Source organism: Thalassophryne amazonica, chromosome 5 (genome assembly GCF_902500255.1).
Source record: "Thalassophryne amazonica chromosome 5, fThaAma1.1, whole genome shotgun sequence".
In the NCBI taxonomy this organism is placed as follows: Eukaryota; Metazoa; Chordata; class Actinopteri; order Batrachoidiformes; family Batrachoididae; genus Thalassophryne; species Thalassophryne amazonica.
This window is the reverse complement of record NC_047107.1, coordinates 34,884,198-34,911,433: the sequence shown is the minus strand read 5'-3', so window position 1 is coordinate 34,911,433 and position 27,236 is coordinate 34,884,198. Positions and strand designations below refer to the sequence as shown.

At 42.9% G+C, this 27,236-nt stretch overlaps 1 protein-coding gene and 1 long non-coding RNA gene across 4 annotated transcripts in view; both read left to right on the top strand.

Moving 5' to 3' along the window:
* Positions 1–27,236, top strand: part of LOC117510309 (phosphatidylethanolamine-binding protein 4) — a 126,623-nt gene that overhangs the window by 67,262 nt on the left and 32,125 nt on the right. For 2 of the 3 annotated variants that reach the window (XM_034169985.1, XM_034169986.1), the window contains exons 2-3: positions 22,101–22,146; positions 23,003–23,113. In XM_034169985.1, coding sequence (XP_034025876.1) covers positions 22,101–22,146; positions 23,003–23,113 — 157 coding nt within the window. Of the gene's footprint in view, positions 1–22,100; positions 22,147–23,002; positions 23,119–23,285; positions 23,289–27,236 lie in introns of all 3 variants that reach the window. The other variant, XM_034169987.1, reaches the window with a different exon arrangement.
* LOC117510311 lies at positions 38–19,231 on the top strand. The gene is made up of 3 exons (XR_004560671.1): positions 38–476; positions 18,796–18,803; positions 19,220–19,231. It is a non-coding gene; the product is annotated as an uncharacterized LOC117510311 (long non-coding RNA).

Sequence of the window (27,236 nt, the reverse complement as noted above, 5' to 3'; positions counted from 1 at the left end):
CCTGTTTGAACTCATTACCTGTAGTACGTATAACTAACAGTGTTGGGCACGTTACTTTGAAAAAGTAATTAGTTATAGTTACTAGTTACTTCTCCCAAAAAGTAACTGAGTTACTAACTGAGTTACTCCACTATAAAAGTAACTAGTTACCACTAAAAGTAACTATTGCGTTACTCGCCTCTTAGCCCCCCCCTTCTCAGAGTGTGTTTCATAAGCCAGATGCATAGAGAGCAGGACAGCAAAGACAAGTACATTCACAGAGCTTTGCATTTATTGCAACTCAACGCAAACTATAGACAACGGATGGACATACAGTTCTCAAAATATGTTTTTAAAAAGAAAGTACACAATTTAACAGAGGCTCATTTAAACTGAATTGAAAAATGTATATGGATTTGTTAAATCCAACTTAAAGTCCATAACATGCATTCATTCATCTTGCATGTATGCAATCATTTATCCAACCAGCCAACCCAGTCGTCTCACCAACAGCAAAGACCTGCACAAAGGTTTTCATTTACTGCAACTCTAACTTAACCAGAATTAGTACACAACTATAGCCAACAGATGGACGTAAAGTGCTTCAATTTTGTTTCTTAAAGAAAGTAAATAGCTTAACAGGAGTGCTTTTTAAATTGAACTGAAAATGTTCATGCATTTGTTAAATCCAACTCTAAACATGCATGCATTCCTCTCTCCATCCATCTACCCAACCCAGTCATCTCAACATTTTAGCCCTTAAACCAGTGGTTGTATCGTAGGAGAAGCAGCTTCTCAAATTTGAGGTCAGAGAGTCTATTCCTCTTTGGGGTGAAGACCAGCTTCCCCAGGCTAAACAGTCTCTCCACTGGAGCACTGGATGGAGTGGCAGCATTATACTTCAGGGAAATTCTCTTTATAAGAGGAAATCCATGAAGTGAGTCCATCCCTTGGGCTCCTGATTTCAAATAATCTGCGACTTGACTTTCCGCAGTAGCAGAAGTGTCGTCCTCATCATCAAAGGAGAAGAACGCATCCTCAACAGTTGAGCTGGTACATGTGGGTGTGGTGGTGCTTGTACCTTTTTGCTGGTCTTCATTTCTTAGACTTGCACGACATACCGCCAGCAGCTCTGCTTTGGCCTTGTCCTTTCTTTCTTGTGTTCCGAGCCAACGTAACTTGAACCTGGGCAGAGTCACAGCAGCCAGGAGAGCACTGTCGCTCTCCAGCACCTCTGTAAATCTTGTTTTTATCGCCTGAAATGACATAAAGCAAAGAACATATGACTGACTGTCTATACAAACACACACACACACACACACACACACACACACACATTATGAGTACAATATATACTCTATATTATTCATTTTCGCAACGTATGGATGTATTAGACAGAAATGTAGTTCTTACCTCGACAATTGCCTCTGGAAGGTCCACAAGTATTTGGAGTCCACTCTTCAGCTCAAGGGTTTTCATCATCAAGGTCTCCAGGGTAGGTAGCAGCATGCCGTGGTAGCAGTTGTCCTCTCCCTGGAGGATATCTAGGGCGACTGTCAGCGGCTTCATCGCAATGCAATATTCCTTCAGGAGCTGATGCTCTTTTTCTGTGATTGCTTTCAAGCCGAACTTGGATGAGATGGTATTGAGATCGACTATGGGAATCTCACAGATCCTAGCTAAGGCTTCATAAAAAGAATTCCATCTGGTACTGCAAGGCACTATCAGCTTCTTTGCAACCACATCCTCTACAGTCTCTGCAGCCACTGTAGAACGGCTGGCCTTATTCCACAAGGCTGTGCATTTTGCAGTTGCACTCCTGTAAACTGCCTTCTCTGGTCTGGAGAGAATCCACTTCTCAATGTCAGAACAAGACACAAGGTTCAGTGTGTGTGATGCACACCTGTAGTGTGGTGGTAAATTAATCACATCGTCATCCTCATCAACACGGCTTTGCAAGACATCATTCATTTGGAGCGCCTTGGGGCAACTGTTTGTTGTGATTTGGCGCTATACAAGAAAAAAGTTGATTGATTGATGTCAACAAAAGTCACCTCATCATCTTCCTCATCCCCAGAGTCATCCTCCTCGACTGACTGATACCTCTTAAAAGCCTTAATGAAATTTGAGCCATTGTCAGTGACAGTTGCTGTTATTTTGTGCGAAATGCCATATGACGAGTGGATGTTGTCAAGCTCTGTGGCGATACGCTCGTGTGTATGACGGCCCTTAAACCGTCGGCATGCCAGGGCAGCTTTTTTTCGTTCCATGTTTGTTGGTGGATGTATCCAGTGTGCAGTTACGCCAAGGTAGCTTTATTGTCTGCAGTCCATATGTCTGCAGTAGTTGCCAAATATTCCAGCTGTTCAAATTCTTTTTTTGAGCTCAGCATTCATTTTAACATATTCGGCATCAATGTATTTCGAAAATGTCTTTCTACAAGGCGGGCCGACGCCTCCTTTTCTCGGTATTTTCCCTATCAGAGCCCTGAAGGAGTCTGACTCCACTGTTGACATCGGCAGCATGTTCTCCACAATATATCTCCCTATCAAGTTATAGAGCTCTGTCTGCGTTAGTTTTTGGGGAGCTGAAGCACAAAAATCAAGCTTTTGCTGCTTACACAGTGAGGGTCCTTCACCGTGCCCTTTGTTAGAGGACCCCACATTAACACCAGCCCTGCTACCTGTGTCTTGGTCTTCTTGGGCCACTAGTTTAGCGGAAGCGTGAGCCGTCGACAGGTGTTTCAGTAGGTTGGAGTTGCTTACACAAGACGTGGACAAAGTTTTTGCTCGGGGACATGATGTACACTCGACGTGTACATTTTTACCTTTGACCTCAACGTGGTTAAAGTAGTGTCTGTATTTCCATCTGGCAAACGCTGTCTTCACACTTGAATCCCCCTCACTCGCCATCTCTCGCTATGCGTTGTAAACACCCTCCACTATGCATGCGCTCTAAACACCCACCCACCTAGTTTCTCTGATTGGCTGAAGACGTAATCTTACTATACCTTAGCCAATCATCATTGCTTAGGCGGTTATCTCACCCTCCCCTCCTTTGTCACTCACACACACACACACTGACAAGACACACACACTTGCGCCTGAGAGTCCTGTGTCTGTATGCATGAAGTTAAAAAAAAAAACAGATTATTGAGCGGCTTCAGTAACGTGCAGTAACGGGGTGTCGGTAGTGGTAACGGCGTTATAGTGACAGTCAGAGTAATTAGTTAGATTAATCTTTACTGAAAAAAGTAACGGCGTTAGTAACGCCATTATTCCTATCACTGATAACTAAGGCAAAGCCTTGGACCGAACATTGATGTCGGTTGATGTAAAAATTTCATGTCGATTGTCTGCGATACACGTAGTTCACAATTGCTTTGGTGTATGAAGGTCTCAAGATGAAGATTTTTTAAATAGACTGACACAATTTGTTAATGATACACTATTGTAGCTTCAATGATACATACATATGGGTTTATTAAAGGTATTCATGAAAATAATATGCTTCATGTCGCCGACATTAATGACCATGTCATTTAGGTCCTGTAGACTTTTTTCAGTACAATGGTTCTGGAGAGCATGAGCATGGCTAAAACCCTTCAGCTTCTTCCCAGGCCCCCTGCCTTTTTAAGCATTTTTCTTTATTTTCCTCTCGCAAATCAAAGATTCACAAAATAAAACACATACAATAACGTTAAAACTGCAAATAAAAACAAAACATGTCACAGCACCACTAGGCATTAACAGCCAGCTGAATTTTTTTGTTGTTTGTTTTTTCTTAAATTTAAATTGTTTGGGCACTATGCACTACTTACTTTGAAATCTGAGATGCATTTTCAGTCTGTTGACTCAGTCGAACATCTGGCACTCCATCTGTGAGATTTTAGCAATGCAGGAGATTGATCTAACGCGGAAGCAAGCCAGAAATGATGTAGCCACAACAGGGTCTTCATCTCAGTCAAGGCGGATACTGAAGCAAACCAGAAGTGACGTTGCAAACAAATCTTTTTTTTGTTTGTTTGTTTGGTTTTTGCCACTGCCAAATCAATTCATCCCCACACTATTTTAGATCACATCATGTGAAATTCGCTTCTAGGGGTGCTTTGGGTGGATGAGGCGGACACTAACCTGATGTGGCAGCAAACCGGAAGTGACATTCCAGGACTGATTTTTTATTTATTTATTTATTTATATTTTGTCGCTGCTGAATCGATTCTTCCCTCATGCTATTTTAGATCACATCATGTGACCTTCACTTCTAGGGGTCGTTAAGGTGGGCGAGTTGCAGAAACAAACCGGAAATGACATTCCACAATCTTACAAGGAAGCAAATCGGAAGTGACGTCTCCGCAACCGGGTCCTTGTGGCAGATGAAGCAGATGGCATGTGACCATTGAAAATGACAGCACTGGTGGGTTCTTAGGGGTCTTCATGGTGGACAAGGCTGATGGCCGATTGGATTTATTTTTATTTATTTATTTATTTATTTATTGTCATCATCCGAACTTCATTTTCAGCCTTCGGCCTCACTCGATGTTAGGTATAAAAGACATGTCTCCACACACTCAGTCAATCACGCTCCAACCTATTCACCATGGCCAAGACCAAAGAGCTGTCTAAGGACACCAGGGACAAAATTGTAGACCTGCACAAGGCTGGGATGGGCTAAAGGACAATAGGCAAGCAGCTTGGTGTGAAGGCAACAACTGTTGGCGTCATTATTAGAAAATGGAAGAAAAACAAGATGACTGTCAGTTGTCCTCGATCTGGGGCTCCATGCAATTTCTTGCCTCATAGGGTCAGGATGATTCTGAGAAAGCTCAGAACTACACAGGAATCTATCCCCCAAAAAACTCTGTCATAATTGTGTTTAGAAGCCAGTCACATTTGTTTTATTATACATCTGTGTAGTTAATTAATAAAATATTCTCTACAGACGATTCGCTCGTGCGCGCACGTAAATAAAAAAGAAAGAAAAAAAGAAAGTTCACTCCCGGCTGCTGTTTGCTGCAGGGCTGCAGCTCGCTCTATCCCCCAAAAAACTCTGTCATAATTGTGTTTAGAAGCCAGTCATCATTTCCTTCATTATACAGCTGTGTAGCTAATAAGTAAAATAATCTCCAGGACGATTCGCGCGCGCACGCACGTAAAATAAAATTTAAAAGAACCTCCGCTCCACGCTGCTGTGGTGCTGCTGCTCGCTCCAAAAACTCTGTCATGATTGTAAAATAAAGGACAAAAGAGACATAAGTCCTGCTCACAGGCTGCTACCAGATACAGAACATGTTCACATTTTCAAACTCCAGACATCTCCACGTCACTACATATTCAATCCCTGATTGGTCATCGCGGCGCGACGAGAACTGCGGCACTACAGGAAGCGGCAGGATGAAACGGCGATTATAAAGTATCACACGCCATTCTTCGTCATCACGGGAGCTCTCTGGGAGCACTCCCGGAATTATTCAACATGTCGAATAATTCCGGGAGCGATTCCCGGTAAAGCCGGAACTAAACCACGCCCCCTAGTGCCGGCGTTAACAACGGTGTGTGATTCTTAAGACGGCCAAAAACTCTTCCGGGACGCTTCCTGGAGCTCTTACCGTCTGTGTGTAAATGGGGCTTAAGGAGGGGCTCCATAAGAAGCATTTCAAGGTCCTGGAGTGGCCTAGACAGTCTCCAGACCTGAACTCAAAAGAAAATCTTTGGAGGGAGTTGAAACTCGAAAGCTGAAAGATCTGGAGAAGATCTGTATGGAGGAGTGACCCAAAATCCCTGCTGCAGTGTGTGAAAACTTGGTCAAGAACTACAGGAAACGCCTGACCTCTGTAATTGTGCAAACAAAGGTTTCTGTACCCAATATTAAGGTCTGTTTTTCTATTGTATCAAATACTTATTTCATGCAATAAAATGCAAATTAATTGTTAAAAATCATACAGTGTGATTTTCTGGATTTTTTTTTTTTTTTTTAGATTCTGTCTCTCACAGTTGAAGTGTACCTATAATAAAAATTACAGACCTCTCTGTTCTTTGTAGGTGGAAAACTTGAAAAATTGACAGTGTATCAAATACTTATTTGCCTCACTGTATACTGCATCATACCATATTCTTTATATTTTGTAGTGACATTGTGACAATTTGGGGTCATTCTTACTCACATTCTGTCAAGTCTAGACAAGGACAGTGTGGTGTCTTGCTACACTACAGTGATGTAGTAACTGCATCATAATGGCATTACCACTACAGGATGGGCAGGGCACTGTTGAACACGTCACCATTTTTCTCAGCAAATATATTTCTAAAGGTGCTATTGAATTGAAATTTTCACCAGATGTCGGTAACAACTCAAGTACTCCACACATTCAAAAAAAAAAAAATTTAACCATAATATAAATTATTAAAATTATTAAATTATGTGTAACATGTGTCTCGGACACTCGAGTGAAGAGAGGGGCAGAGCTGTCGACCGATCACCACTGGTGGTGAGTTGGATCCGCTGGGAGGGGAGGAAGCCGGTCAGACCTGGCAGGCCCAAACGTATCGTGAGGGTCTGCTGAGAATGACTGGCGGAACCCTCTGTCAGCGAGGTCTTCAACTCCCACCTCCAGGAGAGCTTCTCCCAGATCCTGGGGGAGGTTGGAGACATGGAGTCCGAGTGGACCATGTTCTCCACCTCCATTGTCGATGCGGGCGCTCGTAGCTGTGGTCACAAGGTCTCTGGTGCCTGTCGCGGTGGCAGTCCCCGAACCTGGTGGTGGACGCCGGAAGTAAGGGATGCCGTCAAGCTGAAGAAGGAGTCCTACTTATCTTTGTTGGTAGGTGGGACCCCGGAGGCAGTTGACAGGTACTGGCAGGCCAAACGTGCCACAGCCCATGCGGTCGCAGAGGCAAAAACTTGGGTCTGGGAGGAGTTTAGGGAGGCCATGGAGGAGGACTATCGGTCAGCCTCGAAGAGAGTCTGGCAAAACATCCGACGCCTCAGGAGGCAGAAGCAGCTCTCCACCAGCACTGTTTACGGTGCGGGTGGGGAGCTGTTGACCCTGACTGGGGATGTTGTCGGGCGGTGGAAGGAATACTTCGAGGAGCTCCTCAATCCCATCGTCACGTCTTCCGAGGAGGAAGCAGAGACTGGGGACTCAGGCGGACTCATCCATTACACAGGCCGAAGTCACCAAGGTGGCTAGAAAGCTCCTCGGTGGCAAGACTTCTGGGTTGGATGAAATCTGTCCCGAGTACCTTTAGTCTCTGGATGCTGTGGGACTGTCTTGGCTGACACGCCTCTGCAACATCGCGTGGCGATCGGGGACAGTGTCTCTGGATTGGCAGACCGGGGTGGTGGTCCCTCTGTTTAAGAAGGGGGACCGGAGGGTGTGTTCCAACTATAGGGGGATCACACTCCTCAGCCTCCCCGGTAAGGTCTATTCCAGAGTACTGGAGAGGACAATTCAACCGATGGTCGAACCTTGGCTTCAGGAGGAGCAGTGTGGTTTTCGTCCTAGTCGCGGCACACTGGACCAGCTCTACACGCTCCACCGGGTGCTCGAGGGTTTATGGGAGTTTGCTCAACCAGTCCACATATGTTTTTTGGATCTGTAGAAGGCGTTCGACCGTGTCCCTCGGGGCACCCTGTGGCGGGTGCTCCGGGAGTACGGGGTCCGGGGTCCTTTGCTAAGGGCTATCTGGTCCCTGTATGACCGCAGCAGGAGCTTGGTTCGCATTGCCAGTAGTAAGTCAAACCTGTTTCAAGTGCACGTTGACCTCCGCCAGGGCTGCCCTTTGTCACCGGTTCTGTTCATTATTTTTATGGACAGAATTTCTAGGCGCAGCCAGGGTGTAGAGGGGGTCTGGTTTGGGACCCACAGAATCTCATCTCTGCTGTTTGCGGACAATGTGGTTCTGTTGGCTTCGTCAAATCAGGACCTGCAGCGTGCACTGGGGCGGTTTGCAGCAGAGTGTGAAGCGTCTGGGATGAAAATCAGCACCTCCAAATCCGAAGCAATGGTTCTCGACCGGAAAAAGGTGCTTTGCCGTCTTCAGGTCGGTGGCGTGTCCTTGCCTCAAGTGGAGGAGTTTAAGTATCTCGGGGTCTTGTTCACGAGTGAGGGACGGATGGAGCGTGAGATCGATAGACGGATCGGTGCAGCATCTGCAGTGATGCGGTCACTGTATCGGACCGTCGTGGTGAAGAGAGAGCTGAGTAGGGGGGCAAAGCTCTTGATTTACCGATCGATCTACATTCTGATCCTCACCTATGGTCATGAGATTTGGCTCATGACCGAAAGAACGAGATCATGAGTACAAGCGGCCGAGATGAGTTTCCTCCGCAGGGTGGCTGGGCGCTCCCTTAGAGATAGGGTGAGGAGCTCGGTCACTCGGGAGGAGCTCGGAGTCGAGCCGCTGCTCCTCCACGTCGAAAGGTGTCAGTTGAGGTGGCTCGGGCATCTTTTCCGGATGCCTCCTGGATGCCTCGCTGGAGAGGTGTTCCGGGCACATCCCATTGGGAGGAGGCCCCAGGGAAGATCCAGGACATGCTGGAGGGACTACATCTCTCGGCTGGCTTGGGAACACCTTGGGGTTCCCCCGGAGGAGCTGGGGGGAGGTGTGTGTGGATCGGGAGGTCTGGGCAGTTTTGCTTGAGCTGCTGCCCCCGCGACCCGACTCCGGATAAAGCAGAAGAAAATGGATGGATGGATGTGTAACAATGTAAAATAACACAGGAAAAAGTATTGAACACTTGAAGAAAGGGAGGTGTGAAAAATGCACGGAAAGCCACACACCAGCTGAAATCTATCAGTAATTGCAAATTAATATCAGCTGGTTCAGTCCCATCTCTTGGCCTATAAAAAGGTGTCTCATTACCAAGGGGCCACACACGAAACATCTCATGATGGGTAAAAGCAAAAAGCTCTCTCAAGAGCTTTGCAGCCTTATTGTTGCAAAACTTACTGATGGCATTGGTTACAGAAGGGTTTCCAAACCTCTAAGTGTTCCAGTGAGCACTGTTGCACCATAATAAATAATAATTCACCATAAACCGGCCATGACCAGGTGCTCCTCACAAGATTTCTGACAGAGGAGTGAAAAGAATTATCAGAAGTGTTGTCAAAGAGCCAAGGGCGACTTGTGGAGAGTTTCAGAAAGACCTGGAATTAGCAGGTACAATTGTTTCACACGCACTCACATTCATCATCAACCACTTAGTCCAATCAAGGGTCGCGGGGGCTGGAGCCTATCCCAGCAGTCATAGAGTGCGAGGTGGGGTACACCCAGGACAGGACGCCAGTCTGTCACAGGGCCACATACAGAAAAACAAACACACTCACACCCATTCGCACACCTACGGACAATTTAAAGATCACAATCCACCAACCCGTATGTGTTTGAATGTAGGAGGAAACCGGAGCACCCAGAGGAAACCCACGCAAACACGGGAAGAACATGCAAACTCCACACAGAAAGGTCACAGGCAGGAATTGAACCCGTGACCTTCTCGCTGTGAGGCAACAGTGCTAATCATTAAGTCACCATGCTGCCCACAATTGTTTCAAAGAAGACAGTAAGTAATATACCCAGCCACCATGGCCTGTATGTACGCTCACTGCGCAAGACTCCATGGATGAATAAAAAGAATGTCTTAGCTCATTTAAAGTTTAATGCACAACATTTAGACAAGCATGTGAAATACTGGGCGAATATAGTCTAGGCAGATGAGACCAAAATCTAACTCTTTGGATGCCATAATACACACCATAACTGGCACTGAACATCACCCCCAAAACCCCATGCCAACAGTGAAGTTTGGAGGTGGGAACATGATGGTATGAGGCTGTTTCTCAGCATACGGCACTGGCAAACATTATGTAATTGAAGGAAGGATGAATGGAAAAATGTACTGACATTCTTGATTAAAAAATAAATAAATTGCTTCCATCTACCAGGATAATGAAAATGAAATGTGGGTGGACATTTCAGTAAGATAATGATCTCAAACACATAGCCAAGGAAACTCTCAGAGAATGAAAATAAACCTGCTCGAATGGCCCAGCCAATCACCTGAATAGAAAATCTATAAAAACAACTGAAGATCAGAGGTCATAGATGAGGTCCACAGAACCTTCAAGATTTGAAGGCTGTTTGTGTGGAAGAATGGGCCAAAATCACACCTGAGCAATACATGTGACTCGTTTCTCCACTACAGGAGGTATATTGAAGCTGCCATTACCCACAAAGGCTTTTATACAAAGTATTAACTAAATTTCATTAAGTATTTTCAATACTTTTTTCCCTGTGTCATTCCATTTTATTTCATATAACTTAATTTCTGTACCTATTTGTTTTGATTCCTTGACTGTTACTGACTTTTGGTAAAACTTTCATGTCAATAGCATCTTTAGAAATATACAATATTTACGGAGAAAAAGTGTTCAGTTCTTATTTTACCCGCTCTACATATTGATACTTTGTGGAAGTGGAAGCCCTGTTTAAGGAAAGAGAAAAGGACTTGTAGTACTGATTGAACAGACAGAGCTTCAGAGCTAGAAAAGATGTGCAGCAGGTTATGGTCATAAATCCTGCAGATGGAAATGTGCTGAGAAGCAAGGAGAGTTTCTTGAGAAAGTGGAGGAAGCACTTTGAGGAATGGATAAACAAAGAAAATGAAAGCAAAAGGAAGTTTAATGAGGAGAGAGTGAATCAGGAAGTGAAACTGATTAGTACAGATGGAGAGAGATGGAGAGAGGCGAAGGTCTTAAAATAAGATGTGATCAAGTACAGTGCTGGAGCATTGCTATCGTGAAGCAGAAGAATGTGACTGTGCCACAGACCAGCAAAAACATTTTCTAAAGTCAAGTGCAGAGTAAAGCCACCTTGACATGTGCATGAATTTGATCTCCGCAACGAGTAAACTCGTTGAAAACTGTGTGAGGCTGCATGCCAGTGCGCAAAGAAAATTTTGAAATGTTAATTTCTGGCACGCATAACTTTTGAAGAGTTTACTCGTCGTAAACCAGGAAGGGGATCAAATTTGTGCAAGTGTCAAGGTGGCTTTTCAAACATACCATGTAATTGGCATGAGGAATTGCGTGCTAGTGTGGGGATCAAATTCATGCAAGTGTCAAGGTGACTTAAACCGCAACATTAAAATATGCCAGATCACAGCATGTGTCTACGCTGCTTCCACACACGGGAGCGCTCATCATCGCTCATCAAACTACAGTGAAATTGAATAGAAAACAACATTTAACAAGGAAATAAAAGTTTAAACTAGTAGAAAAATACAAAACTTTAATAGCTCGAGTTTGTACCATGTTTTTACTCCAGTTTTCTGGATCCACAGGGGTAACCACCAAAATGGGGCTGACAGTGGGGTGATTATGATGGGATGTGGAGGAGACTGCAGGTAGGGAGATGAAGGCAGAATGCTGTGGTCAGTAACATCTACTCCCGTAACTGTTGTCGTGCTTTGACGCTTTATGCGCTGAGCCCACCTTCTAAAGGGCAACGTACCAAGGTCAAGCACAAACGATTCCTAATGACACTCTGAATGCTTTAACTCACACTGTACCCATGATTAATTTAGAGACTAAACACAAGCCCTGTGCGGCCTGCACTGCGCTTTGTGTTCAAAGAGCAGCTGGCTGAACCTCATAACTGTATTTACATCCCAAATTTATGACAACAGCATTCTGAAATATTATGAGTGGGGTTGACAAAATCATTTAATTGATTTGGATTGCATTAGCCAAATTTCATTTTATAAAATTGTAACAGCATACAGCCAGTCAAAAGTATCAGTGAAGTAGTTTCTTTTCAATTATATGAAATACTCCTAAAACAAAATGAGACTGTCCAACAGTCAGCCGGTGTTTTCTCAATAAATATAATTAACACAGCAAGTGGTTGTCAGTCACGTAATGGCCAAAATTATTCACGTTCTGTGAGCCACAACAAGGTCCCTGAAGGTTGCCGCCCACCACTTGAATTCATCTTGCAAACAAGTGCGAGTGAGTCGTCACGTCAAGACTGAGTGACCTCACCGCTTTCCTGTCGTAGCTGCAGCACAGCGTCAGAGAGACGACCTCAGAACTGCAGTGCCGATCATTCTGATTCATTTTAGATTTTTTTTTTATATATATCTGTGAATATTAATGTATGTGGCTGTAATATGATTGAGTTCCCTTTTATTATTTTTGCTGAATTTCAATATTGCATTCATTTGCTGTTTTTTTTTTTTACTATGTGTATTGTAATGAAATTAAAAGGGCAGAGGGTGTCATGGAGAGAGCGAGAACTGAGCATTAAAATGTGGGAAAATGTTCCATGCAGAAATGTTGACTACCTGTTGCTATGGCAATGGGTTTGGATGCTGCAGGACTGTGGATATTTTCTAAATAAAGCGTTTTTTCTCACTGATCAGCAGATGAAGAAGCTCATGGCTGAAACCAAGCTACTGAATTTGATCAGACTGTGTAAACAGCGGCGTTGTGCACGCGAATACTCAGGATTATATGTGGTCATGCACAACACTTTGCCATGACAAAGTTATCTTTTTAGTAGACAGAAATTAATACAGTTATTGTGTCTCCCAACATGCTGGCAGTGTTCATGCACATTTTGTGTTTGTAAGATTACAATTCCTTTAATGCTTCAGTTTTTCTGCTGCAGCCATTCTGTGATCTGGCAGACAGTTTTTGCATAAATTTGTTTTGGTTGAGATTGAACCAGCAAACAAAGAACAAAGGCTACATTGTATTAAACACAAATTTGGTCATCTTTGGATGATGATGCTATAGCACTCCTGGTCTTCTCATGTCACACCGCTCTTCATTTGTCAGTGCTGACTCCCAGTAAAATACAGAAAATTCACATCCAAACTCACCTACCTGTCTGAACTCACTCATTCATGTCTTGGCCCCGTTGTGTCCTCACCCTGTCAATCAGCAACTCTTGTGGGGTCTGTCTGTGGGTGAATGACCTGTCCATTCAGTGTCCTCCACATAAACTCTGGGTGCACCTGCAGAAATCATTGCACACAAAAAAAAAAACTGTACATGGACTGCTGCTACAGCTAGCACTTATATTGTAGCTTATATTTCTTGCATCTCCTCAACTGTGTCTCGGTTTGATGGCATCCAGCTGCCAAATGCACAAATGAGAACTGCTAATTATCTTGTTGATGAAAGCTGTTTCAAAGGTGTTTTTCTTATGTACAGTGGATCCGGAAAGTATTCACAGCACTTTACTTTTCCACATTTTGTTATGTTACAGCCTTATTCCAAAATGGATAAAATTCTTTTTTTTTTTTTTCTTCAAAATTCTACACACAATACCCTGTAATGACAATCTGATAAAAGGTTTTTAAAGATTTTTGCAAATTTATTAAAAGTTAAAAAAAAAAAATCTAAGAAATCACATGTATATAAGTATTCACATCCTTTGCCATGAAAATTAAAACTGAGCTCAGGTGCATCCTGTTTCCAATGATCATCATTGAGATGTTTCTACAACTTAATTGGAGTCCACCTGAGGTAAATACAGTTGATAGGGCATGATTTAGAAAGACACACACCTGTCTACATATAAGGTCCCACTGTTGACAGTGCATGTCAGAGCACAAACCAAGCATGAAGTCAAAGGAATTGTCTGTAGACCTTCAAGACAGGATGGTCTTGAGGCACAAATCTGAGGAAGGACACAGAAACATTTCTACTATTTTGAAAGTCCCAATGAGCACAGTGGCCTACATCATCCGTAAATGGAAGATGTTCGTATCCATCAGAAGTCTTCCTAGAGCTGGCCACCCGTCTAAACTGAGTAATCACGGGAGAAGGGCCTTAGTCAAGGAGGTGACCAAGAACCCAATGGTCAAACTGAACCCGATGGTCAAACTGTCAGAGCTCAAGCATTCCTCTGTGGAGATAGGAAAACCTTCCTGAAGGACAACCATCTCTGCAGCAATCCAGCAATCAGGCCTGTATTGTTAGTGGAGCAGATTAGAGAATATTTACAGAGGAATCCTTCAAATGGTGATGCAAACAATTTTGTTTGCATCACCAGTTTTGGCACAAATACTCTTTATACATTACTTTTGGTAAAAGGTGGTGCACATTTCTGGTTAACAGGGTTAATAAATGGAATAGTTCTGACTGAGTGCTTGGCCTGTAAAGTAAAGGTTAAATAATGTTGACCTACGACATGTATGCAGTGGTGGGCACAGCTAACAAAAAGCTAGCTTCAATAACAGATAATCAGCTAACTGAAAAGTTATCTTTTATAAAGCTAAACTGATAAACCACCCAAAAATTTATCGGAAGCTACAGCTAACTGATAACTTTCAGTATTGTCTCCAGTACACTTACAACTACTATCAAGCTGATTTTGAGTTTTAACATGACGATCGCTTCTGGTAGCGTCAAAGACGATCACAGACCCAAACAATGACTCAGCACTTCTGTCTTTGAGCGTCCTGCCCTCTGCTGGAAGCTCCTGTTTACTACGTAGCTTGCAGCAGTGACACAGTTAAGAGGAGCAGCGAAGCTCAACTCTCTACTCCATAGCAGTATCACCGTGAGGCGGAGGTCTTGGAAGATAAAGCAGTGCTGCCTTATGGTTTGTGATTTATAAATAAAATTAATACAGATAGAATAACTCCATTAATGTCAGTTCTGTCATTTGTACAAAGTTAAAATGTAACACATATCTTTTAATTTTAAATAAGGCACTAATTCGCCTGATCAGAGCGTCTCAAATGCATTTCTCCTGTCGTGGCTGTACCCATAATGCACTGGGCAGCAGACCATGTCCACACTAAAACCATCAGAATTACTGCAGTACTTTAAAACTAAAACATATAGCTGATATTTTCACGTTATAAAACTTCAGAAGTGACATTAATTTAAATAACGTGTCCGAAATTAGTTTGGTTAAGATTTTAACCATACGTTCTCTCCCTAAACCAGCTCTCCTCTGTTTATAGGTAAGTGCTAAAATCTTTGATATCAGATTTAACAAAGGTTTTTATCTGTTAAAGCTTTATTTACTTCACCTGCAAAAATCTGTTAGCGATTTAAAAATTATCAGACCAAAATTTATCGAAGATAATTGGTCCGATGATGATTTTCGAAGTTATCTGAAAAGCTGATCCGATAATGAAAACATTATCTTCGATAATTAGCGGATTAGGTGCAACATTATGTCCAGTGCCCACCACTGGACATATGTTACACTAACATGATAAGGATGACACATGATGCAAACTACTCCTTTTTACAATGCAACCAATAATTTGCATTACGTTTTTCCAAAATTAGAGCAACTTTAACTTTTGACCCCTGTACAAACTGAAATTGGCCTTTGTCACCATTCTTGTTGTTTTTATCCCGTAACATTCAGCCACAGATAGTCCAAACTATACCTTTTTTGGAATCTCTGTGATCAGACAAATAATGTGGTATAGTTTTCAATATGATTGGAGCATCTTTTAATTCTAACCCCTGTGTAATTCTTCAGTTGACCCCTACCTGGCTGCCTGTTGTGAATTCAGGTGGGTGCCTTGCCTTTTCGAAAGGGTAATGTCTAAGGTGTATTTGTGCCACATTTGGTGGAGCAAGTTTTTTTCAGTTATGTGCTGCACTAGGTTGAGTGGCCAGATGAAAGCCATTCCTTAGTAAAAGGTACATGGCAGCATGTGGAGTTTGCCAAAAGGCACCTGAAGGACTCTCAGACCATCAGAAACAAACTTCCCTGATCTGATGAGAGAAAGCTTGAACTCTTTGGTGTGAATGTCCCGCATCATGTTTGATGGAAACCAGGCACCATCCCTACAGTGAAGCATGGTGGTGGCAACATCATGCTGTGAGGATGTTCTTCAGCAGCAGGAACTGGGAGACTAGTCAGGATTGAGGGAAGGATGAATTCAGCAATGTACAGAGACATCCTGGATGAAAACCTGCTCCAGAGTGCTCTTGACCTCAGACTGAGGTGACAGTTAATCTTCCAGCAGGACAATGACCCTAAGCATACAGCCAAGATATCAAAGGAGTGACTTCAAGACAACTCTGTGAATGTCCTTGAGTGGTTCAGCCAGAGCCCAGACCTGAATCCTATTGAACATCTCTGGAGAGATCTGAAAATGACTGTGCACCGACACTTCCCATCCAACCTGATAGAGCTTGAGAGGTGCAGCAAAGAGGAATGGGCAAAACTGCCCAAAGATAGGTGCACCAAGCTTGTGGCATCGTATTCAAGAAAACGTGAGGCTGTAATTGCTGCCAAAGGTGCCAGAGTATTGAGCAAAGGGTGTGAATACTTATGTACATGTGAAATTGTAAAATTAAATGGACTGCATTTATATAGCGCTTTTCCATCTGCATCAGACGCTCAGAGCGCTTTACACACTGCCTCACATTCACCTCAGTGTGAGGGTGCTGCCATACAAGGTACTCACTACACACCGGGAGCACTAGGGGATTAAAGACCTTGCCCAAGGGCCCTTAATAATTTACTGGTCAGGCAGGGATTTGAACCGAGGATCCTCCGGTCTCAAGCCCAACGCTTTAACCGCTAGACCATCACCTTCTTAGTTTTTATTTATAATAAATTTGTTAAAAAAAAAATCTAAAATTTTTTCCATGTTGTCATTATGGGGTGTTGTTAGTAGACCTTTGAGGAAAAATGAATGTGCTCCATTTTGAAATAAAACTGTAACATAACAAAATGTGGAAAAAGTGAATCACTGTGAATTGTCAAGGCGGGCGGCTGCCCAACAACCATAGCAGCAGGACCCACAATACAGACTCGCAAACAAAGCTTAAGTGTAAAAGAAATCCTCGTCTTTATTCCAGGCTTAGGTTTGGTGCACAGGCAATCATGCAGCGGAGCAGAGGTACAAACACGATCAGGCATAAATGCAGTCATGGTACGGCAGGGGTCAGAGGCACGAGCAAACACAGTTGTCAGGGATGAAGCAAAAGGCGTGTGCGAGGAATACAGAGCAAAACACGGCAAGGCAAGAAATCAGAACTAAATACAAAGGCTGGGATGTGTGCACGAAGCAACAACAAACTGGCGGGGAAGCGGTGGTTGGGAGGTGTTTAAATAAGACAGACGTTAACAAGGTGCATGTCAGGAACAATCTCGAAAGGGGTGTGGCCATTGAACAAAGACTAAACACAGTGCAAGATAGGGAGGAAGAGAGTGCACAAAGTGAAGTGATGTAGGAAAGAAAAATGCGTGAGCAGGTACCAAGAGTGTGAGTGAACAAGAACACAGAGTGTGATACAAAGATAATAGCAGGTGCAGTGCTGTGGAGTGGGAACATACTTGGAGGGGTGTGAGGGAAATGGAGAACTATGAACAAAAGTAAAATAAAAACTGAAGGCAGAATAACATAACCAAGAACTGGGCACGAACAATGAGAACTGAAAATGGAATATAAATATTTAAGCAAAATGAAACTAGGAAAACAAGGTGGTAAACAAGCTATAAGAAAAACAAACTACATGAAAACAGAAAGCAAAACCCGACATAAAACATAACTGATAACACTAATGAGAAAAGCAAAATAAACAATGATCAATAAAGCAAACACAAACCAGCAGAACAAAACTACAACCCCAATTCCAATGTTTGGGCGTTGTGTAAAATGTAAATAAAAACAGAATACAATGATTTGCAAATCCTCTTCAACGTATATTGAATTGAATACACCACAAAGACAAGATATTTAATGTTCAAACTGATGAACTTTATTGTTTTTGTGCAAATATTTGCTCATGGATGCCTGCAACAAGTTTCAAAAAGCTGGGACAGTGGTATGTTTACCACTGTGTTACATCACCTTTCCTTCTAACAACACTCAATAAGTGTCTGGGAACTGAGGACACTCATGATTGGGTACAAAAGGAGCATCCCCAAAAGTTTCAGCCGTTCACAAGCAAAGATGGGGCGAGGATTACCACTTTGTGAACAACTGCATGAAAAAAATAGTCCAACAGTTTAAGAACAATGTTTCTCAGTGTTCAATTGCAAGGAATTTAGGGATTCCATCAAATACAGTCCATAATACGAGGTCTGTTAGAAAAGTATCCGACCTTTTTATTTTTTAAAAAACCTGATGGATTTGAATCACGTGTGCTTGCATGAGCCAACCTTGAACCTTCGTGCGCATGCATGAGTTTTTTCATGCCTGTCGATTGCGTCATTTGCTTGTAAGCAGCCTTTGTGTGAGGATGGGTGTAGTCTCTCGTCGTTTTTTTCTTTGCAAGGAAAATGGCGGAACAACTGGAGCAGCGTGACTGCATCAAATTTTGCCAGAAACTGGGCGACAGCCAGGTGGAAACCATTTGAATTATTCAGACGGCTTTCGGTGACGATCCTATGGGCATCACACACATTAAGGAGCAGTACAACCGGTTTAAAGACATCTACACAACGGTGGAGAGCGAGCCACGCTCTGGTCGGCCATCAACATGCTGAAACAACCAGATCATTTCCAAAGTGAACACTGTGGTGATGCGGGACCGTCGTGTGACTATCCGAGAAATGGCGGAAGAGGTGGACATCAGCACTTTTTCGGCACATTCCACTGTGACAGAAGATTTGGCCATGAAAAGAGTGGCAGCGAAATTCATGCCGATGGCTTCGGCACGAAGCTGATGGTGGAGCAAAAGCGCCACCGTGTTGAAGTCTCACAGGACATGTTGTGACATGCCCACCTCTTCCACAATTTCTTGGATAGTCACACGACTGAAAAGTCACCGAAAGCCGTCTGAATCTTCCGAATGGTGGAAGAGGTGGGCATCATTTTTCGGAGTCCAGCATGTCCTGTGAGAATTCAACACGGTGGCGCTTTTGCTTCGCCATCAGCTTCGTGCCAAATCCATCGGCATGAAATTCACTGCAACTCTTTTCATGGCCAAATCTTCTGTCACAGTGGAATGTGCCGAAAAAGTGCTGATGTCCACCTCTTCCGCAATTTCTCGGATAGTCACACGACGGTCCCGCATCACCACAGCGTTCACGTTGGAAATGATCTGGTCATTTCAGCATGTTGATGGCCGCCCGGAGCGCGGCGCGCTCTTCACCGTTGTGCAGACGTCTTTAAACCGGTTGTACCGCTCCTTAATCTGTGTGATGCCCATAGGATCGTCACCGAAAGCCATCTGAATAATCCGAATGGTTTCCACCTGGCTGTCGTCCAGTTTCTGGCAAAATTTGATGCAGTCGCACTGCTCCAGTTATTCCACCATTTTCCTTGCAAAGAAAAAACGACGAGAGACTACACCCATCCTCACACAAAGGCTGCTTACAAGCAAATGACGCAATCGACAGGCGTGAAAAAACTCACTCATGCGCATGAAGGTTCAAGGTTGGCTCATGCAAGCACACGTGATTCAAATCCATCAGGTTTTTGAAAAAAATAAAAAGGTCGGATACTTTTCTAACAGACCTCGTATAATCAGAAAATTCAGAGAATCTGGCGAACTTTCTACATGTAAACGGCAAGGCCAAAAACCAACATTGAATGCCCGTGACCGTCGATCCCTCAGGTGGCACTCCATTAAAAACTGACATCATTGTGTAAAGGATCTTACCGCGTGGACTCAGGAGCACTTCAGAAAACCATTGTCAGTTAACACAGTTCATCGCTGCATCTACAAGTGCAAGTTAAAACTCTGCCATGCAAAGTGAAAGCCATACATCAACAACATCCAGAAACGCCGCCGCCTTCTCTGGGCCTGAGCTCATTTGAAATGGACAGATGCAAAGTGGAAAAGTGTGCTGTGGTCTGATGAGTCCATGTTTCAAATTGTTTTTGGAAATCATGGATGTCGTGTCCTCCGGACAAAAGAGGAAAAGACCATCCAGACTGTTACCAGCGCAAAGTTGAAAAGACAGCATCTGTCATGGTATGGGGGTGTGTTAGTGCCCATGGCATGGGCAACTTACACATCTGTGATGGCACCATGAATGCTGAAAGGTACATCCAGGTTTTGGAGCAACACATGCTGCCATCCAATCAACGTCTTTTTCAGGGACGCCCCTGCTTATTTCAGTAAGACAATGCCAAGCCACATTCTGCACGTGTTACAACAGCGTGGCTACATAGTAAAAGAGCGCAGGTACTAGACTGGTCTGCCTGCAGTCCAGACCTGTCGCCCCTTGAAAATGTGTGATGCATTATGAAGTGCAAAATAGGACAACGGAGACCCCGGACTGTTGAACAACTGAAGTCGTACATCAAGCAAGAATGGGAAAGAATTCCACCTACAAAGCTTCAACAGTTCATGTCCTCAGTTCTCAAATGCTTATTGAGTGTTGTTAGAAGGAAGGGTGATGTAACATAGTGGTAAACATACCACTGTCCCAGCTTTTTGTAAATGTGTTACAGGCATCTATTTCAAAATGAGCAAATATTTGCACAAAAACAATAGAGTATCAGATTGAACATTATATATCTTGTCTTTGTGGTGTATTCAATTGAATATAGGTTGAGTAGGATTTGCAAATCATTGTATTCTGTTTTTATTTACATTTTACACAACGTCCCAACTTCATTGAATTGGGGTTGTAGAATGGAACTAGACAATGGCTCAAGTAAGAAAAGTAACAAAAACAAAGTGACAAAGCAAAACTAGAACAGAATAAACACATGATGTAAACAAGCACTTAATACATCAAAGCTGGGGCAGGAGGTGAGCCACAGGGACAGACAAAATAAGGAGTGAGGCCTCGCCCAGGGCCGGGCATGACATGAATACTGTACTTTCTGGATGCACTGTATATTAAAAAAAAAAATTGCCATAATTGATGGAAATAAAATGCACTGCTTATTCTCATGTCAAAATAATCAAGTACCATTATTTTTGTTCTCATCATGTTCAGAGTTGATTAAGTCCACATGCCTGAAATATTTTTTTTTCCTTTCAACTTGCTGCGGTTGCTGGAGGTCACCACAGCAGATCCGGTAGAGATCCAAATGAGGAAATGGCGCAAGTTTTATGCTGGATGCCCTTCCTGACACAACTTTGTTGATGAAACACAACAACCCCTGGTGTTCCCAAGTGGTCTCCTAGCCGAGCACTAATCGGGGGCCTTCTCTAGCTTAAGAGATGTGATGGGATGAGGGCTGCACAGTTCACACGTTTTGTATAGTAACACAGTTTAATTTTTGCATACATCAGTAAAGTGCCCCCCCCACCTTATTATCAGACTTGCAGACTGAAACTGCTCAAACAACCTGGGGATAAAAACCTGTTTAAAAACCCCATCTATTGTTTTGCACCGCATACGCTGTACTGTAACACAGTACCTCTGTCATCCTGTGGTGGGCGCCTGCACGTGCAGGAAAAAGGACAAGAGTAGGCACTGAGCAGATTTTTTTTTTTTTTTTTTTTTGGGTGCCTGTGATGGGGACTTCCATGCCTACTTCAGTTGGGTTTGGGGCCTTTTCACAGACAACATATTTAGTCCTTTTCCTCCCACTCACGGATGCAGGAAGCAGCCAAGTCTATTAAACAAACATTTCTGTGTTCAGTTTGCAGTGTGACTGTGTGCTTCCAGGGAATGGGGGTTTTAATCAGAAAAATATACAGTATAAAATGCTCATGAGAGGGGAAAAAAAAAAATCTTCGCTCAACATTGTGGTGCAAGATTTCTGTTCCTAGGCAACACGAAGTTAATATACAATTAATAATATGGGCAACTGCTACCTGAAAATCCACTGACTGGTTTAATTTGAATAGGAACTGTCTGAGTTTTGCAGATATTAATATCACAGCTCATTCATATATCCAGCTTTGATGTGCTGAAACCACTCTCAAACGTTCTTATGCTTAAATGGCATCTCATAATTGTGAGATATCAGTTTATTATCTCTGCATAAATAGTTGGCCAAAGTAAGCATCGGGTGCAGTTGATAGGGAAATTAAATGAAGCTAAATTTGGAACAGAAGCCAGGCCAGCACATCACAGTCAAAAGCTTGTCATAAACAGCTCACTGCCTTTTTATTATTATTATAATTTTAATAGAATGTTATTCAGGAACTGTTTTAAATGTGTCAAATTAACCTTTAAATGAATCCTGCCAGCTTTGACTGACAAACTGTGTCTTCACAGGGCAGCAGCCTGAAGAACGGAATGGTAAAAGGCAGAACTCTGACTGGTGAGTTTGTTTGTTTTTGTTTTGTTTTTTTAATTCAGTTTAGAACTTATGTTTTTGCATGTTTGTCTAACAGGAGTAGTCAGAAATGGCTAGATTTTTATTAAACATTTGCTCATTATAAGTCGAGAAGTCTGCTCCTCTATATATTGATCCAGATGTGGTTCCAGGAATGATTACTTTCTTTGTTGTTGCACAGTAAAGCCGTTCTGTTACACAGACTAATGCAGATGCTTTGAATAAAGTTGGAGGCTGTAATGCACAAAAATATTCCGCAAGATTGCAAAAACAATAGTTTATATAAAAACTGCAAAATATTAAATCATTCACATAATGTTAAGTAAATGGTGTGACTTCACTTTATTTTTAAAATTAAATTATTTTGGATGAATTTTCTCTCAGTTTGACAAGATCTTGTTGATCAATTTGTAATTCATTGATTATTATCCTGTTTGTTTATCATTTAGAAATTTCAAATTTGGTCTATTACTGAAATACTAACGGAGAAAAAAAACAAAACAAGATTTATAGAGAAACCCTAGTTGTATAAGATGTATGCACAGTAGTGTGTTTGCGTTGATCTCCAAAGGTGTTTGTGGATCCATGTATGTAATATTGTTGGCCTTTGATGGTTGTATGCACTCTAATGAGAGCTGCTGTAGTTATAGCACACACAGTCACTCTCTTAAAATCACTTTAGGGTGCTATTTGTCCATAAAAATATTGTACTCAGTGCAATTTTTTTTGCAGTGTGGCATTTACAATCCATATAAGTGCATCACTGTGATATTCATGCAGCTGTGTCTTTTCAGCCGTCCATCTAATTTCTAACGCACCATCACTCTGTTTCTTTACCCAGAATATGCCCGTCCAACCCCACCACGGAATTCTGGTTTTCATCGTTACCAGTTCATGTTGTTTGAGCAGCCGCCACACACGGAGATTTCCCTGAGTGGGCTGACGTCGCGCGGTAACGTTTCCACTCACCAGCATCTTGTGTTTATAGCCGTGTTGACTTCTGCAGTATCATCTATCATAGAACGCCGAGTAACACGGGGGCCAACAGTGTGGTATCTGACAGGCAATAACAAACAAACAAAATATCCTCTTGCATTAACTTTATGCCAAATGTTGATTTTGAGTTGGTGTTTCGGCCTGAATTTGAATTGCTTTAGGCTAAATAATCCTAAATTTTATTTACTAATTAATTACTCTGTTACAATCAATTTATTTTGTCAAGATACAGGTGCATAGATTTTGCGCTCAATTTGTCATCTTCATCTAAAATTGATGTCATGTGTTTAGGACCTTCTTTTAAATTGTTAGATTTAAACAGCATCAACTCTTATTGTGATTGGAGGCATCATATTAGAATATTCTGTGTTTTGAAGTTATCTGCATGGAAAAAAATTATTGTGCGTGGAAAAGTCTCTCACATTTTCAGTGTGGTTTTTCAAAGATTTTTGGGGAATATGGCTACTAGAGCTGTGTGCTGTCGGCAAGGCGAAGTTCAGCTGTCGTTAACGTTTGTTCAGCTCCTTTTTCATCAAATACCCTGGGAAAGAACAAAAATAAGTAAAGTGAAGCAAAGCAATCACTAAAGTGAAAATTGGTAAAAAAAAAAAAAATAATAATAATAATAATGCCCTACCTTTTGTGTGGAACTGTCAAGTGTGTTGAGACATTTACTTACGTCAGCGGTGTTATTCGTGTCTCTGGATCCTCTGCCTTTAAGATCGAGAGATGCCTAGGAAGAGTTTATGGAGTCATGACGTTGATGGACAAAGGTGTTTGGTGATGCTGATAATTTTGTAGGAGAAAGAAGGTTCATGTTGTTGTGGTCCTTGTGCTTTCTGTCATACTGTATTTTTGAGAGATTTGGACGCTAACCAGTGACCTAAGGTGACAACTGGATGTCTTTGGTACTGGGTCTCTTCAGAGGATCCCTAGGGACTGCTAGAATGACTTTGTGTCAACAATTAGTTGGGAAGACTGAGTTGAAGCACACAGAGGCGTGCATTATGGAGGATTTTGACCCGATTAGTGTGTTTGTGCATGTTACACAGAATTCTGCTGCTCCAGTATTGACCAGGCCAAGGGGGTGTCCACATTTCACCTGATTGCAACAGATAGATGCCTAATTTCAGTAGGTGGGGATGAACTGAGTGTCAGCTTGAGTGGTTGCCACCCAGAGCTCAAGGCCGATCTGTAGTGCAGTGCATGCGATGATGTACAACACATTTAGAGTCAAACCAGAATGCTTCCAACAGTTTCACACTCATGCTGTAACACGATGCAACATTGCAATATTGGAAAAGTCAGAATACCAAATATCTCACCTTTAGCTAGCAGGAGCATATTTTTCGTTGCCGAGCACATTTCAGAAACAAGCACTTGAGAGGATTCAGTCGTTTCCACTTGGTTTTACCAGCTCATTTTCTCCAAACGCTTGGAACTTGACGATGTTGGTTTTAATGAGGTCAGCGAAGGTGCCTGGAGCTGTGTTGATGCCCTGCAGGGTCAGCGCAATTATTCTCATTCCCACGCACACCTGCACGAGTGTGTGCAACCACATGTGCATTCACCTTACCTGGGATTGCAAGTCTAGTTATCAACTGTAATCCTGTAGTTTGGCCTCTTGTTTGACCCACAGATTCAAGTTTGTACTTTTGACCCACAGTTTCAAGTTTGTACTTTCAGCTTCATTTTTTTTTTCCCCTCATCCTGAAGTGGGCGACGTTAGGAGTGTGATACCGCACAGGAGGCGTGTCTGCCTGTCAGTTTTATTCTGGTCACAGATGGTGATTTGAGCAAAGATCGGGGCGGTCTGAAACGAGCGGAGCTGCCAGTCTTCTCCGTTTGAAGTTTTGACAGCGATTGTCGGCAAACAGTCTGGGCACATTACGCTGAAGTGTGTTTGATGTTGAAAACACAAGTACGGGGGGGAAAGTACTTTGTTCATCCCAGCTCACCTTTGGGGAGGATGAAATGAACTCTTAGTGTGTTGATCAGGTATATATGGTGTCAAAAGTAGTTAAGATGAAGAAATAACATGAATAATAACCTGCTGTTTGGAGTATTTTAATGATATTTGTGCATCATAAGCTGGAGATGCTCTAACAGTTGATTGAACTGAGGGGTTCCACCCATCCTAAATCTACTTGATGATTTAACTCCCGCTACAACACTTCCTTTCTCCGTCTCTCAAACTGTTCTCTCTATTCAACAGAAATTAAATTAAGAAATTCACTCTCAGACAGTCAAATGTTTCCATTGATGGGTCAGTCCTGGAGAGGATAAGTGCCCTTGTAAAGACGGCAATAGAATTAAATGCTGTATGACGTATTAAAAATGAAACCTCGTTAAGACTGGTTAACCGTGCTTTATTAATAGAAAAAGCGTGATTTCTTTTTTCTTTCTCAGTAAAAGGCTGAATTCAACTGTATACCTGCTGCATTATTTTTGGCCTGCACATGGCCATGAGCGCGGTATTCCTGCGCACACGAGAGGAACACAGGGAATCCCTCGTCTCCCCACCTCCTCCGTTAAGTATGTTCACTTATTAGCGTCTGTCCTCCCTCCATGTGCTGTGACACAAAGAGCATTTTTCATAGCCCATGACATTAATTGATGTGATTTGCAAATGGAACACATTTAGTCGTGGGTGGGAGACTCCTAATGATCATTTTCCACTTCCAGCCACACAGTCGTTGACTCAATTTTATTGCAAATTTGTCATCTTTTTTCTTTTCATCTTTGACCGTCACTCGGGTAATAAAGTGGTGGACAATGGGAGGTGGAGCGGGACTATGGTGTGGATCCGTGGGAGTCTCGGGTGCCTCCTGTGTTAAGGTTATGAATGTAGGTCATTGAACTGATTGAGACAGCTGGTTTGTTAAACGTGGAACTACAGCCGGGTTTTGTCTTGGCACCAGGCACAAAGGCGTGATCAGAGGGAATCCCCCTCTCTCTGGCTCAGGAAGGCTGTCCCTGATTGAGGGCTGCCCCTGTGCCAGGGTGGGGGGCACGTGTGGGCGTGCAGGCCCTCGTGATACTTGTCAGCCACTTGGCAAGCCCTCAGTTTGTCCTGCTACTGTTTAGTGCCATGCATGCAGTCAGTTTGTCAAGGCAAACACTGTTACAATGTCGGCGAGAGAAACGCCGAGGTCTTGAGAGAGGCCGAGTGGTGTTGTTTCAGCCGACACAGAAGTTTGTACCAGTCCTGTTCACACATGCAGCCCTCTGTGTCTTTCTGGAACTTCAACAGTTCAGAATGTGACAAATACGAGCAAACGGTATCAATATTGTCGGCTGAGAACTAAAAAAGTTGAAGATGAAAAATGGTGCTCGTTCTCCCCTGCATTTTTTTTTTTTCGGTAAATTAAAGAAGAGAGGATGCACATGGCGTTCACGTAGTGTGCATGAATGGCTCGCAGTGGAACTAGCTGCTGGATGATGCACGCTGCTCATCTTGCCTCCTAGAGCCCCGACTGCCAGCTCAGCACACTCCACAGTAATTGAAGCCATTTGCGATGTTGCAGTGTGGTAATGGGCAGATCCATGACTACCACCCACCCGCAGCCTCTACCATTAATCAGAGCTGTGTGGCGTCAAGAGAGCCAGGATTTGGTTGCTACAGCAGGACTGAGCTTCAGCCAGGCTGCCTTAAAGGAACACACTGACATTTTGGATTTTTGGCTGCTTTTTTTTTTTTTTTTTTTTTTTTTTTTTTTTTTTTTTTAAGGTTTTACAGAAAGTTTTTCGAATTTCTTCTCAACTTCACTCGCCCGCTAAATGGACTCTGACATGAATGGGCAATGTTGTCTTTGCCTAGAAAAAAACAAAAAACAAACTGCTTAGAGGAAAGTAATGGCTCTAAATTAAATTACTATTATTTGTACTGTGTTACAGCTGGACACATGTCAAATATATCTTTGAGTACAGATGTCCATTCCAGGTGAAGCTCATAACTGTAAGCTAAGAAAACCAGCATGACATCACTGGTTTACCACGGCAACCATCAGCCCCGCTGGGCGTTTTATGAATGAGACACGGCTGTTACCGAGGCACCTGACCTTTAACATTCACAGTAA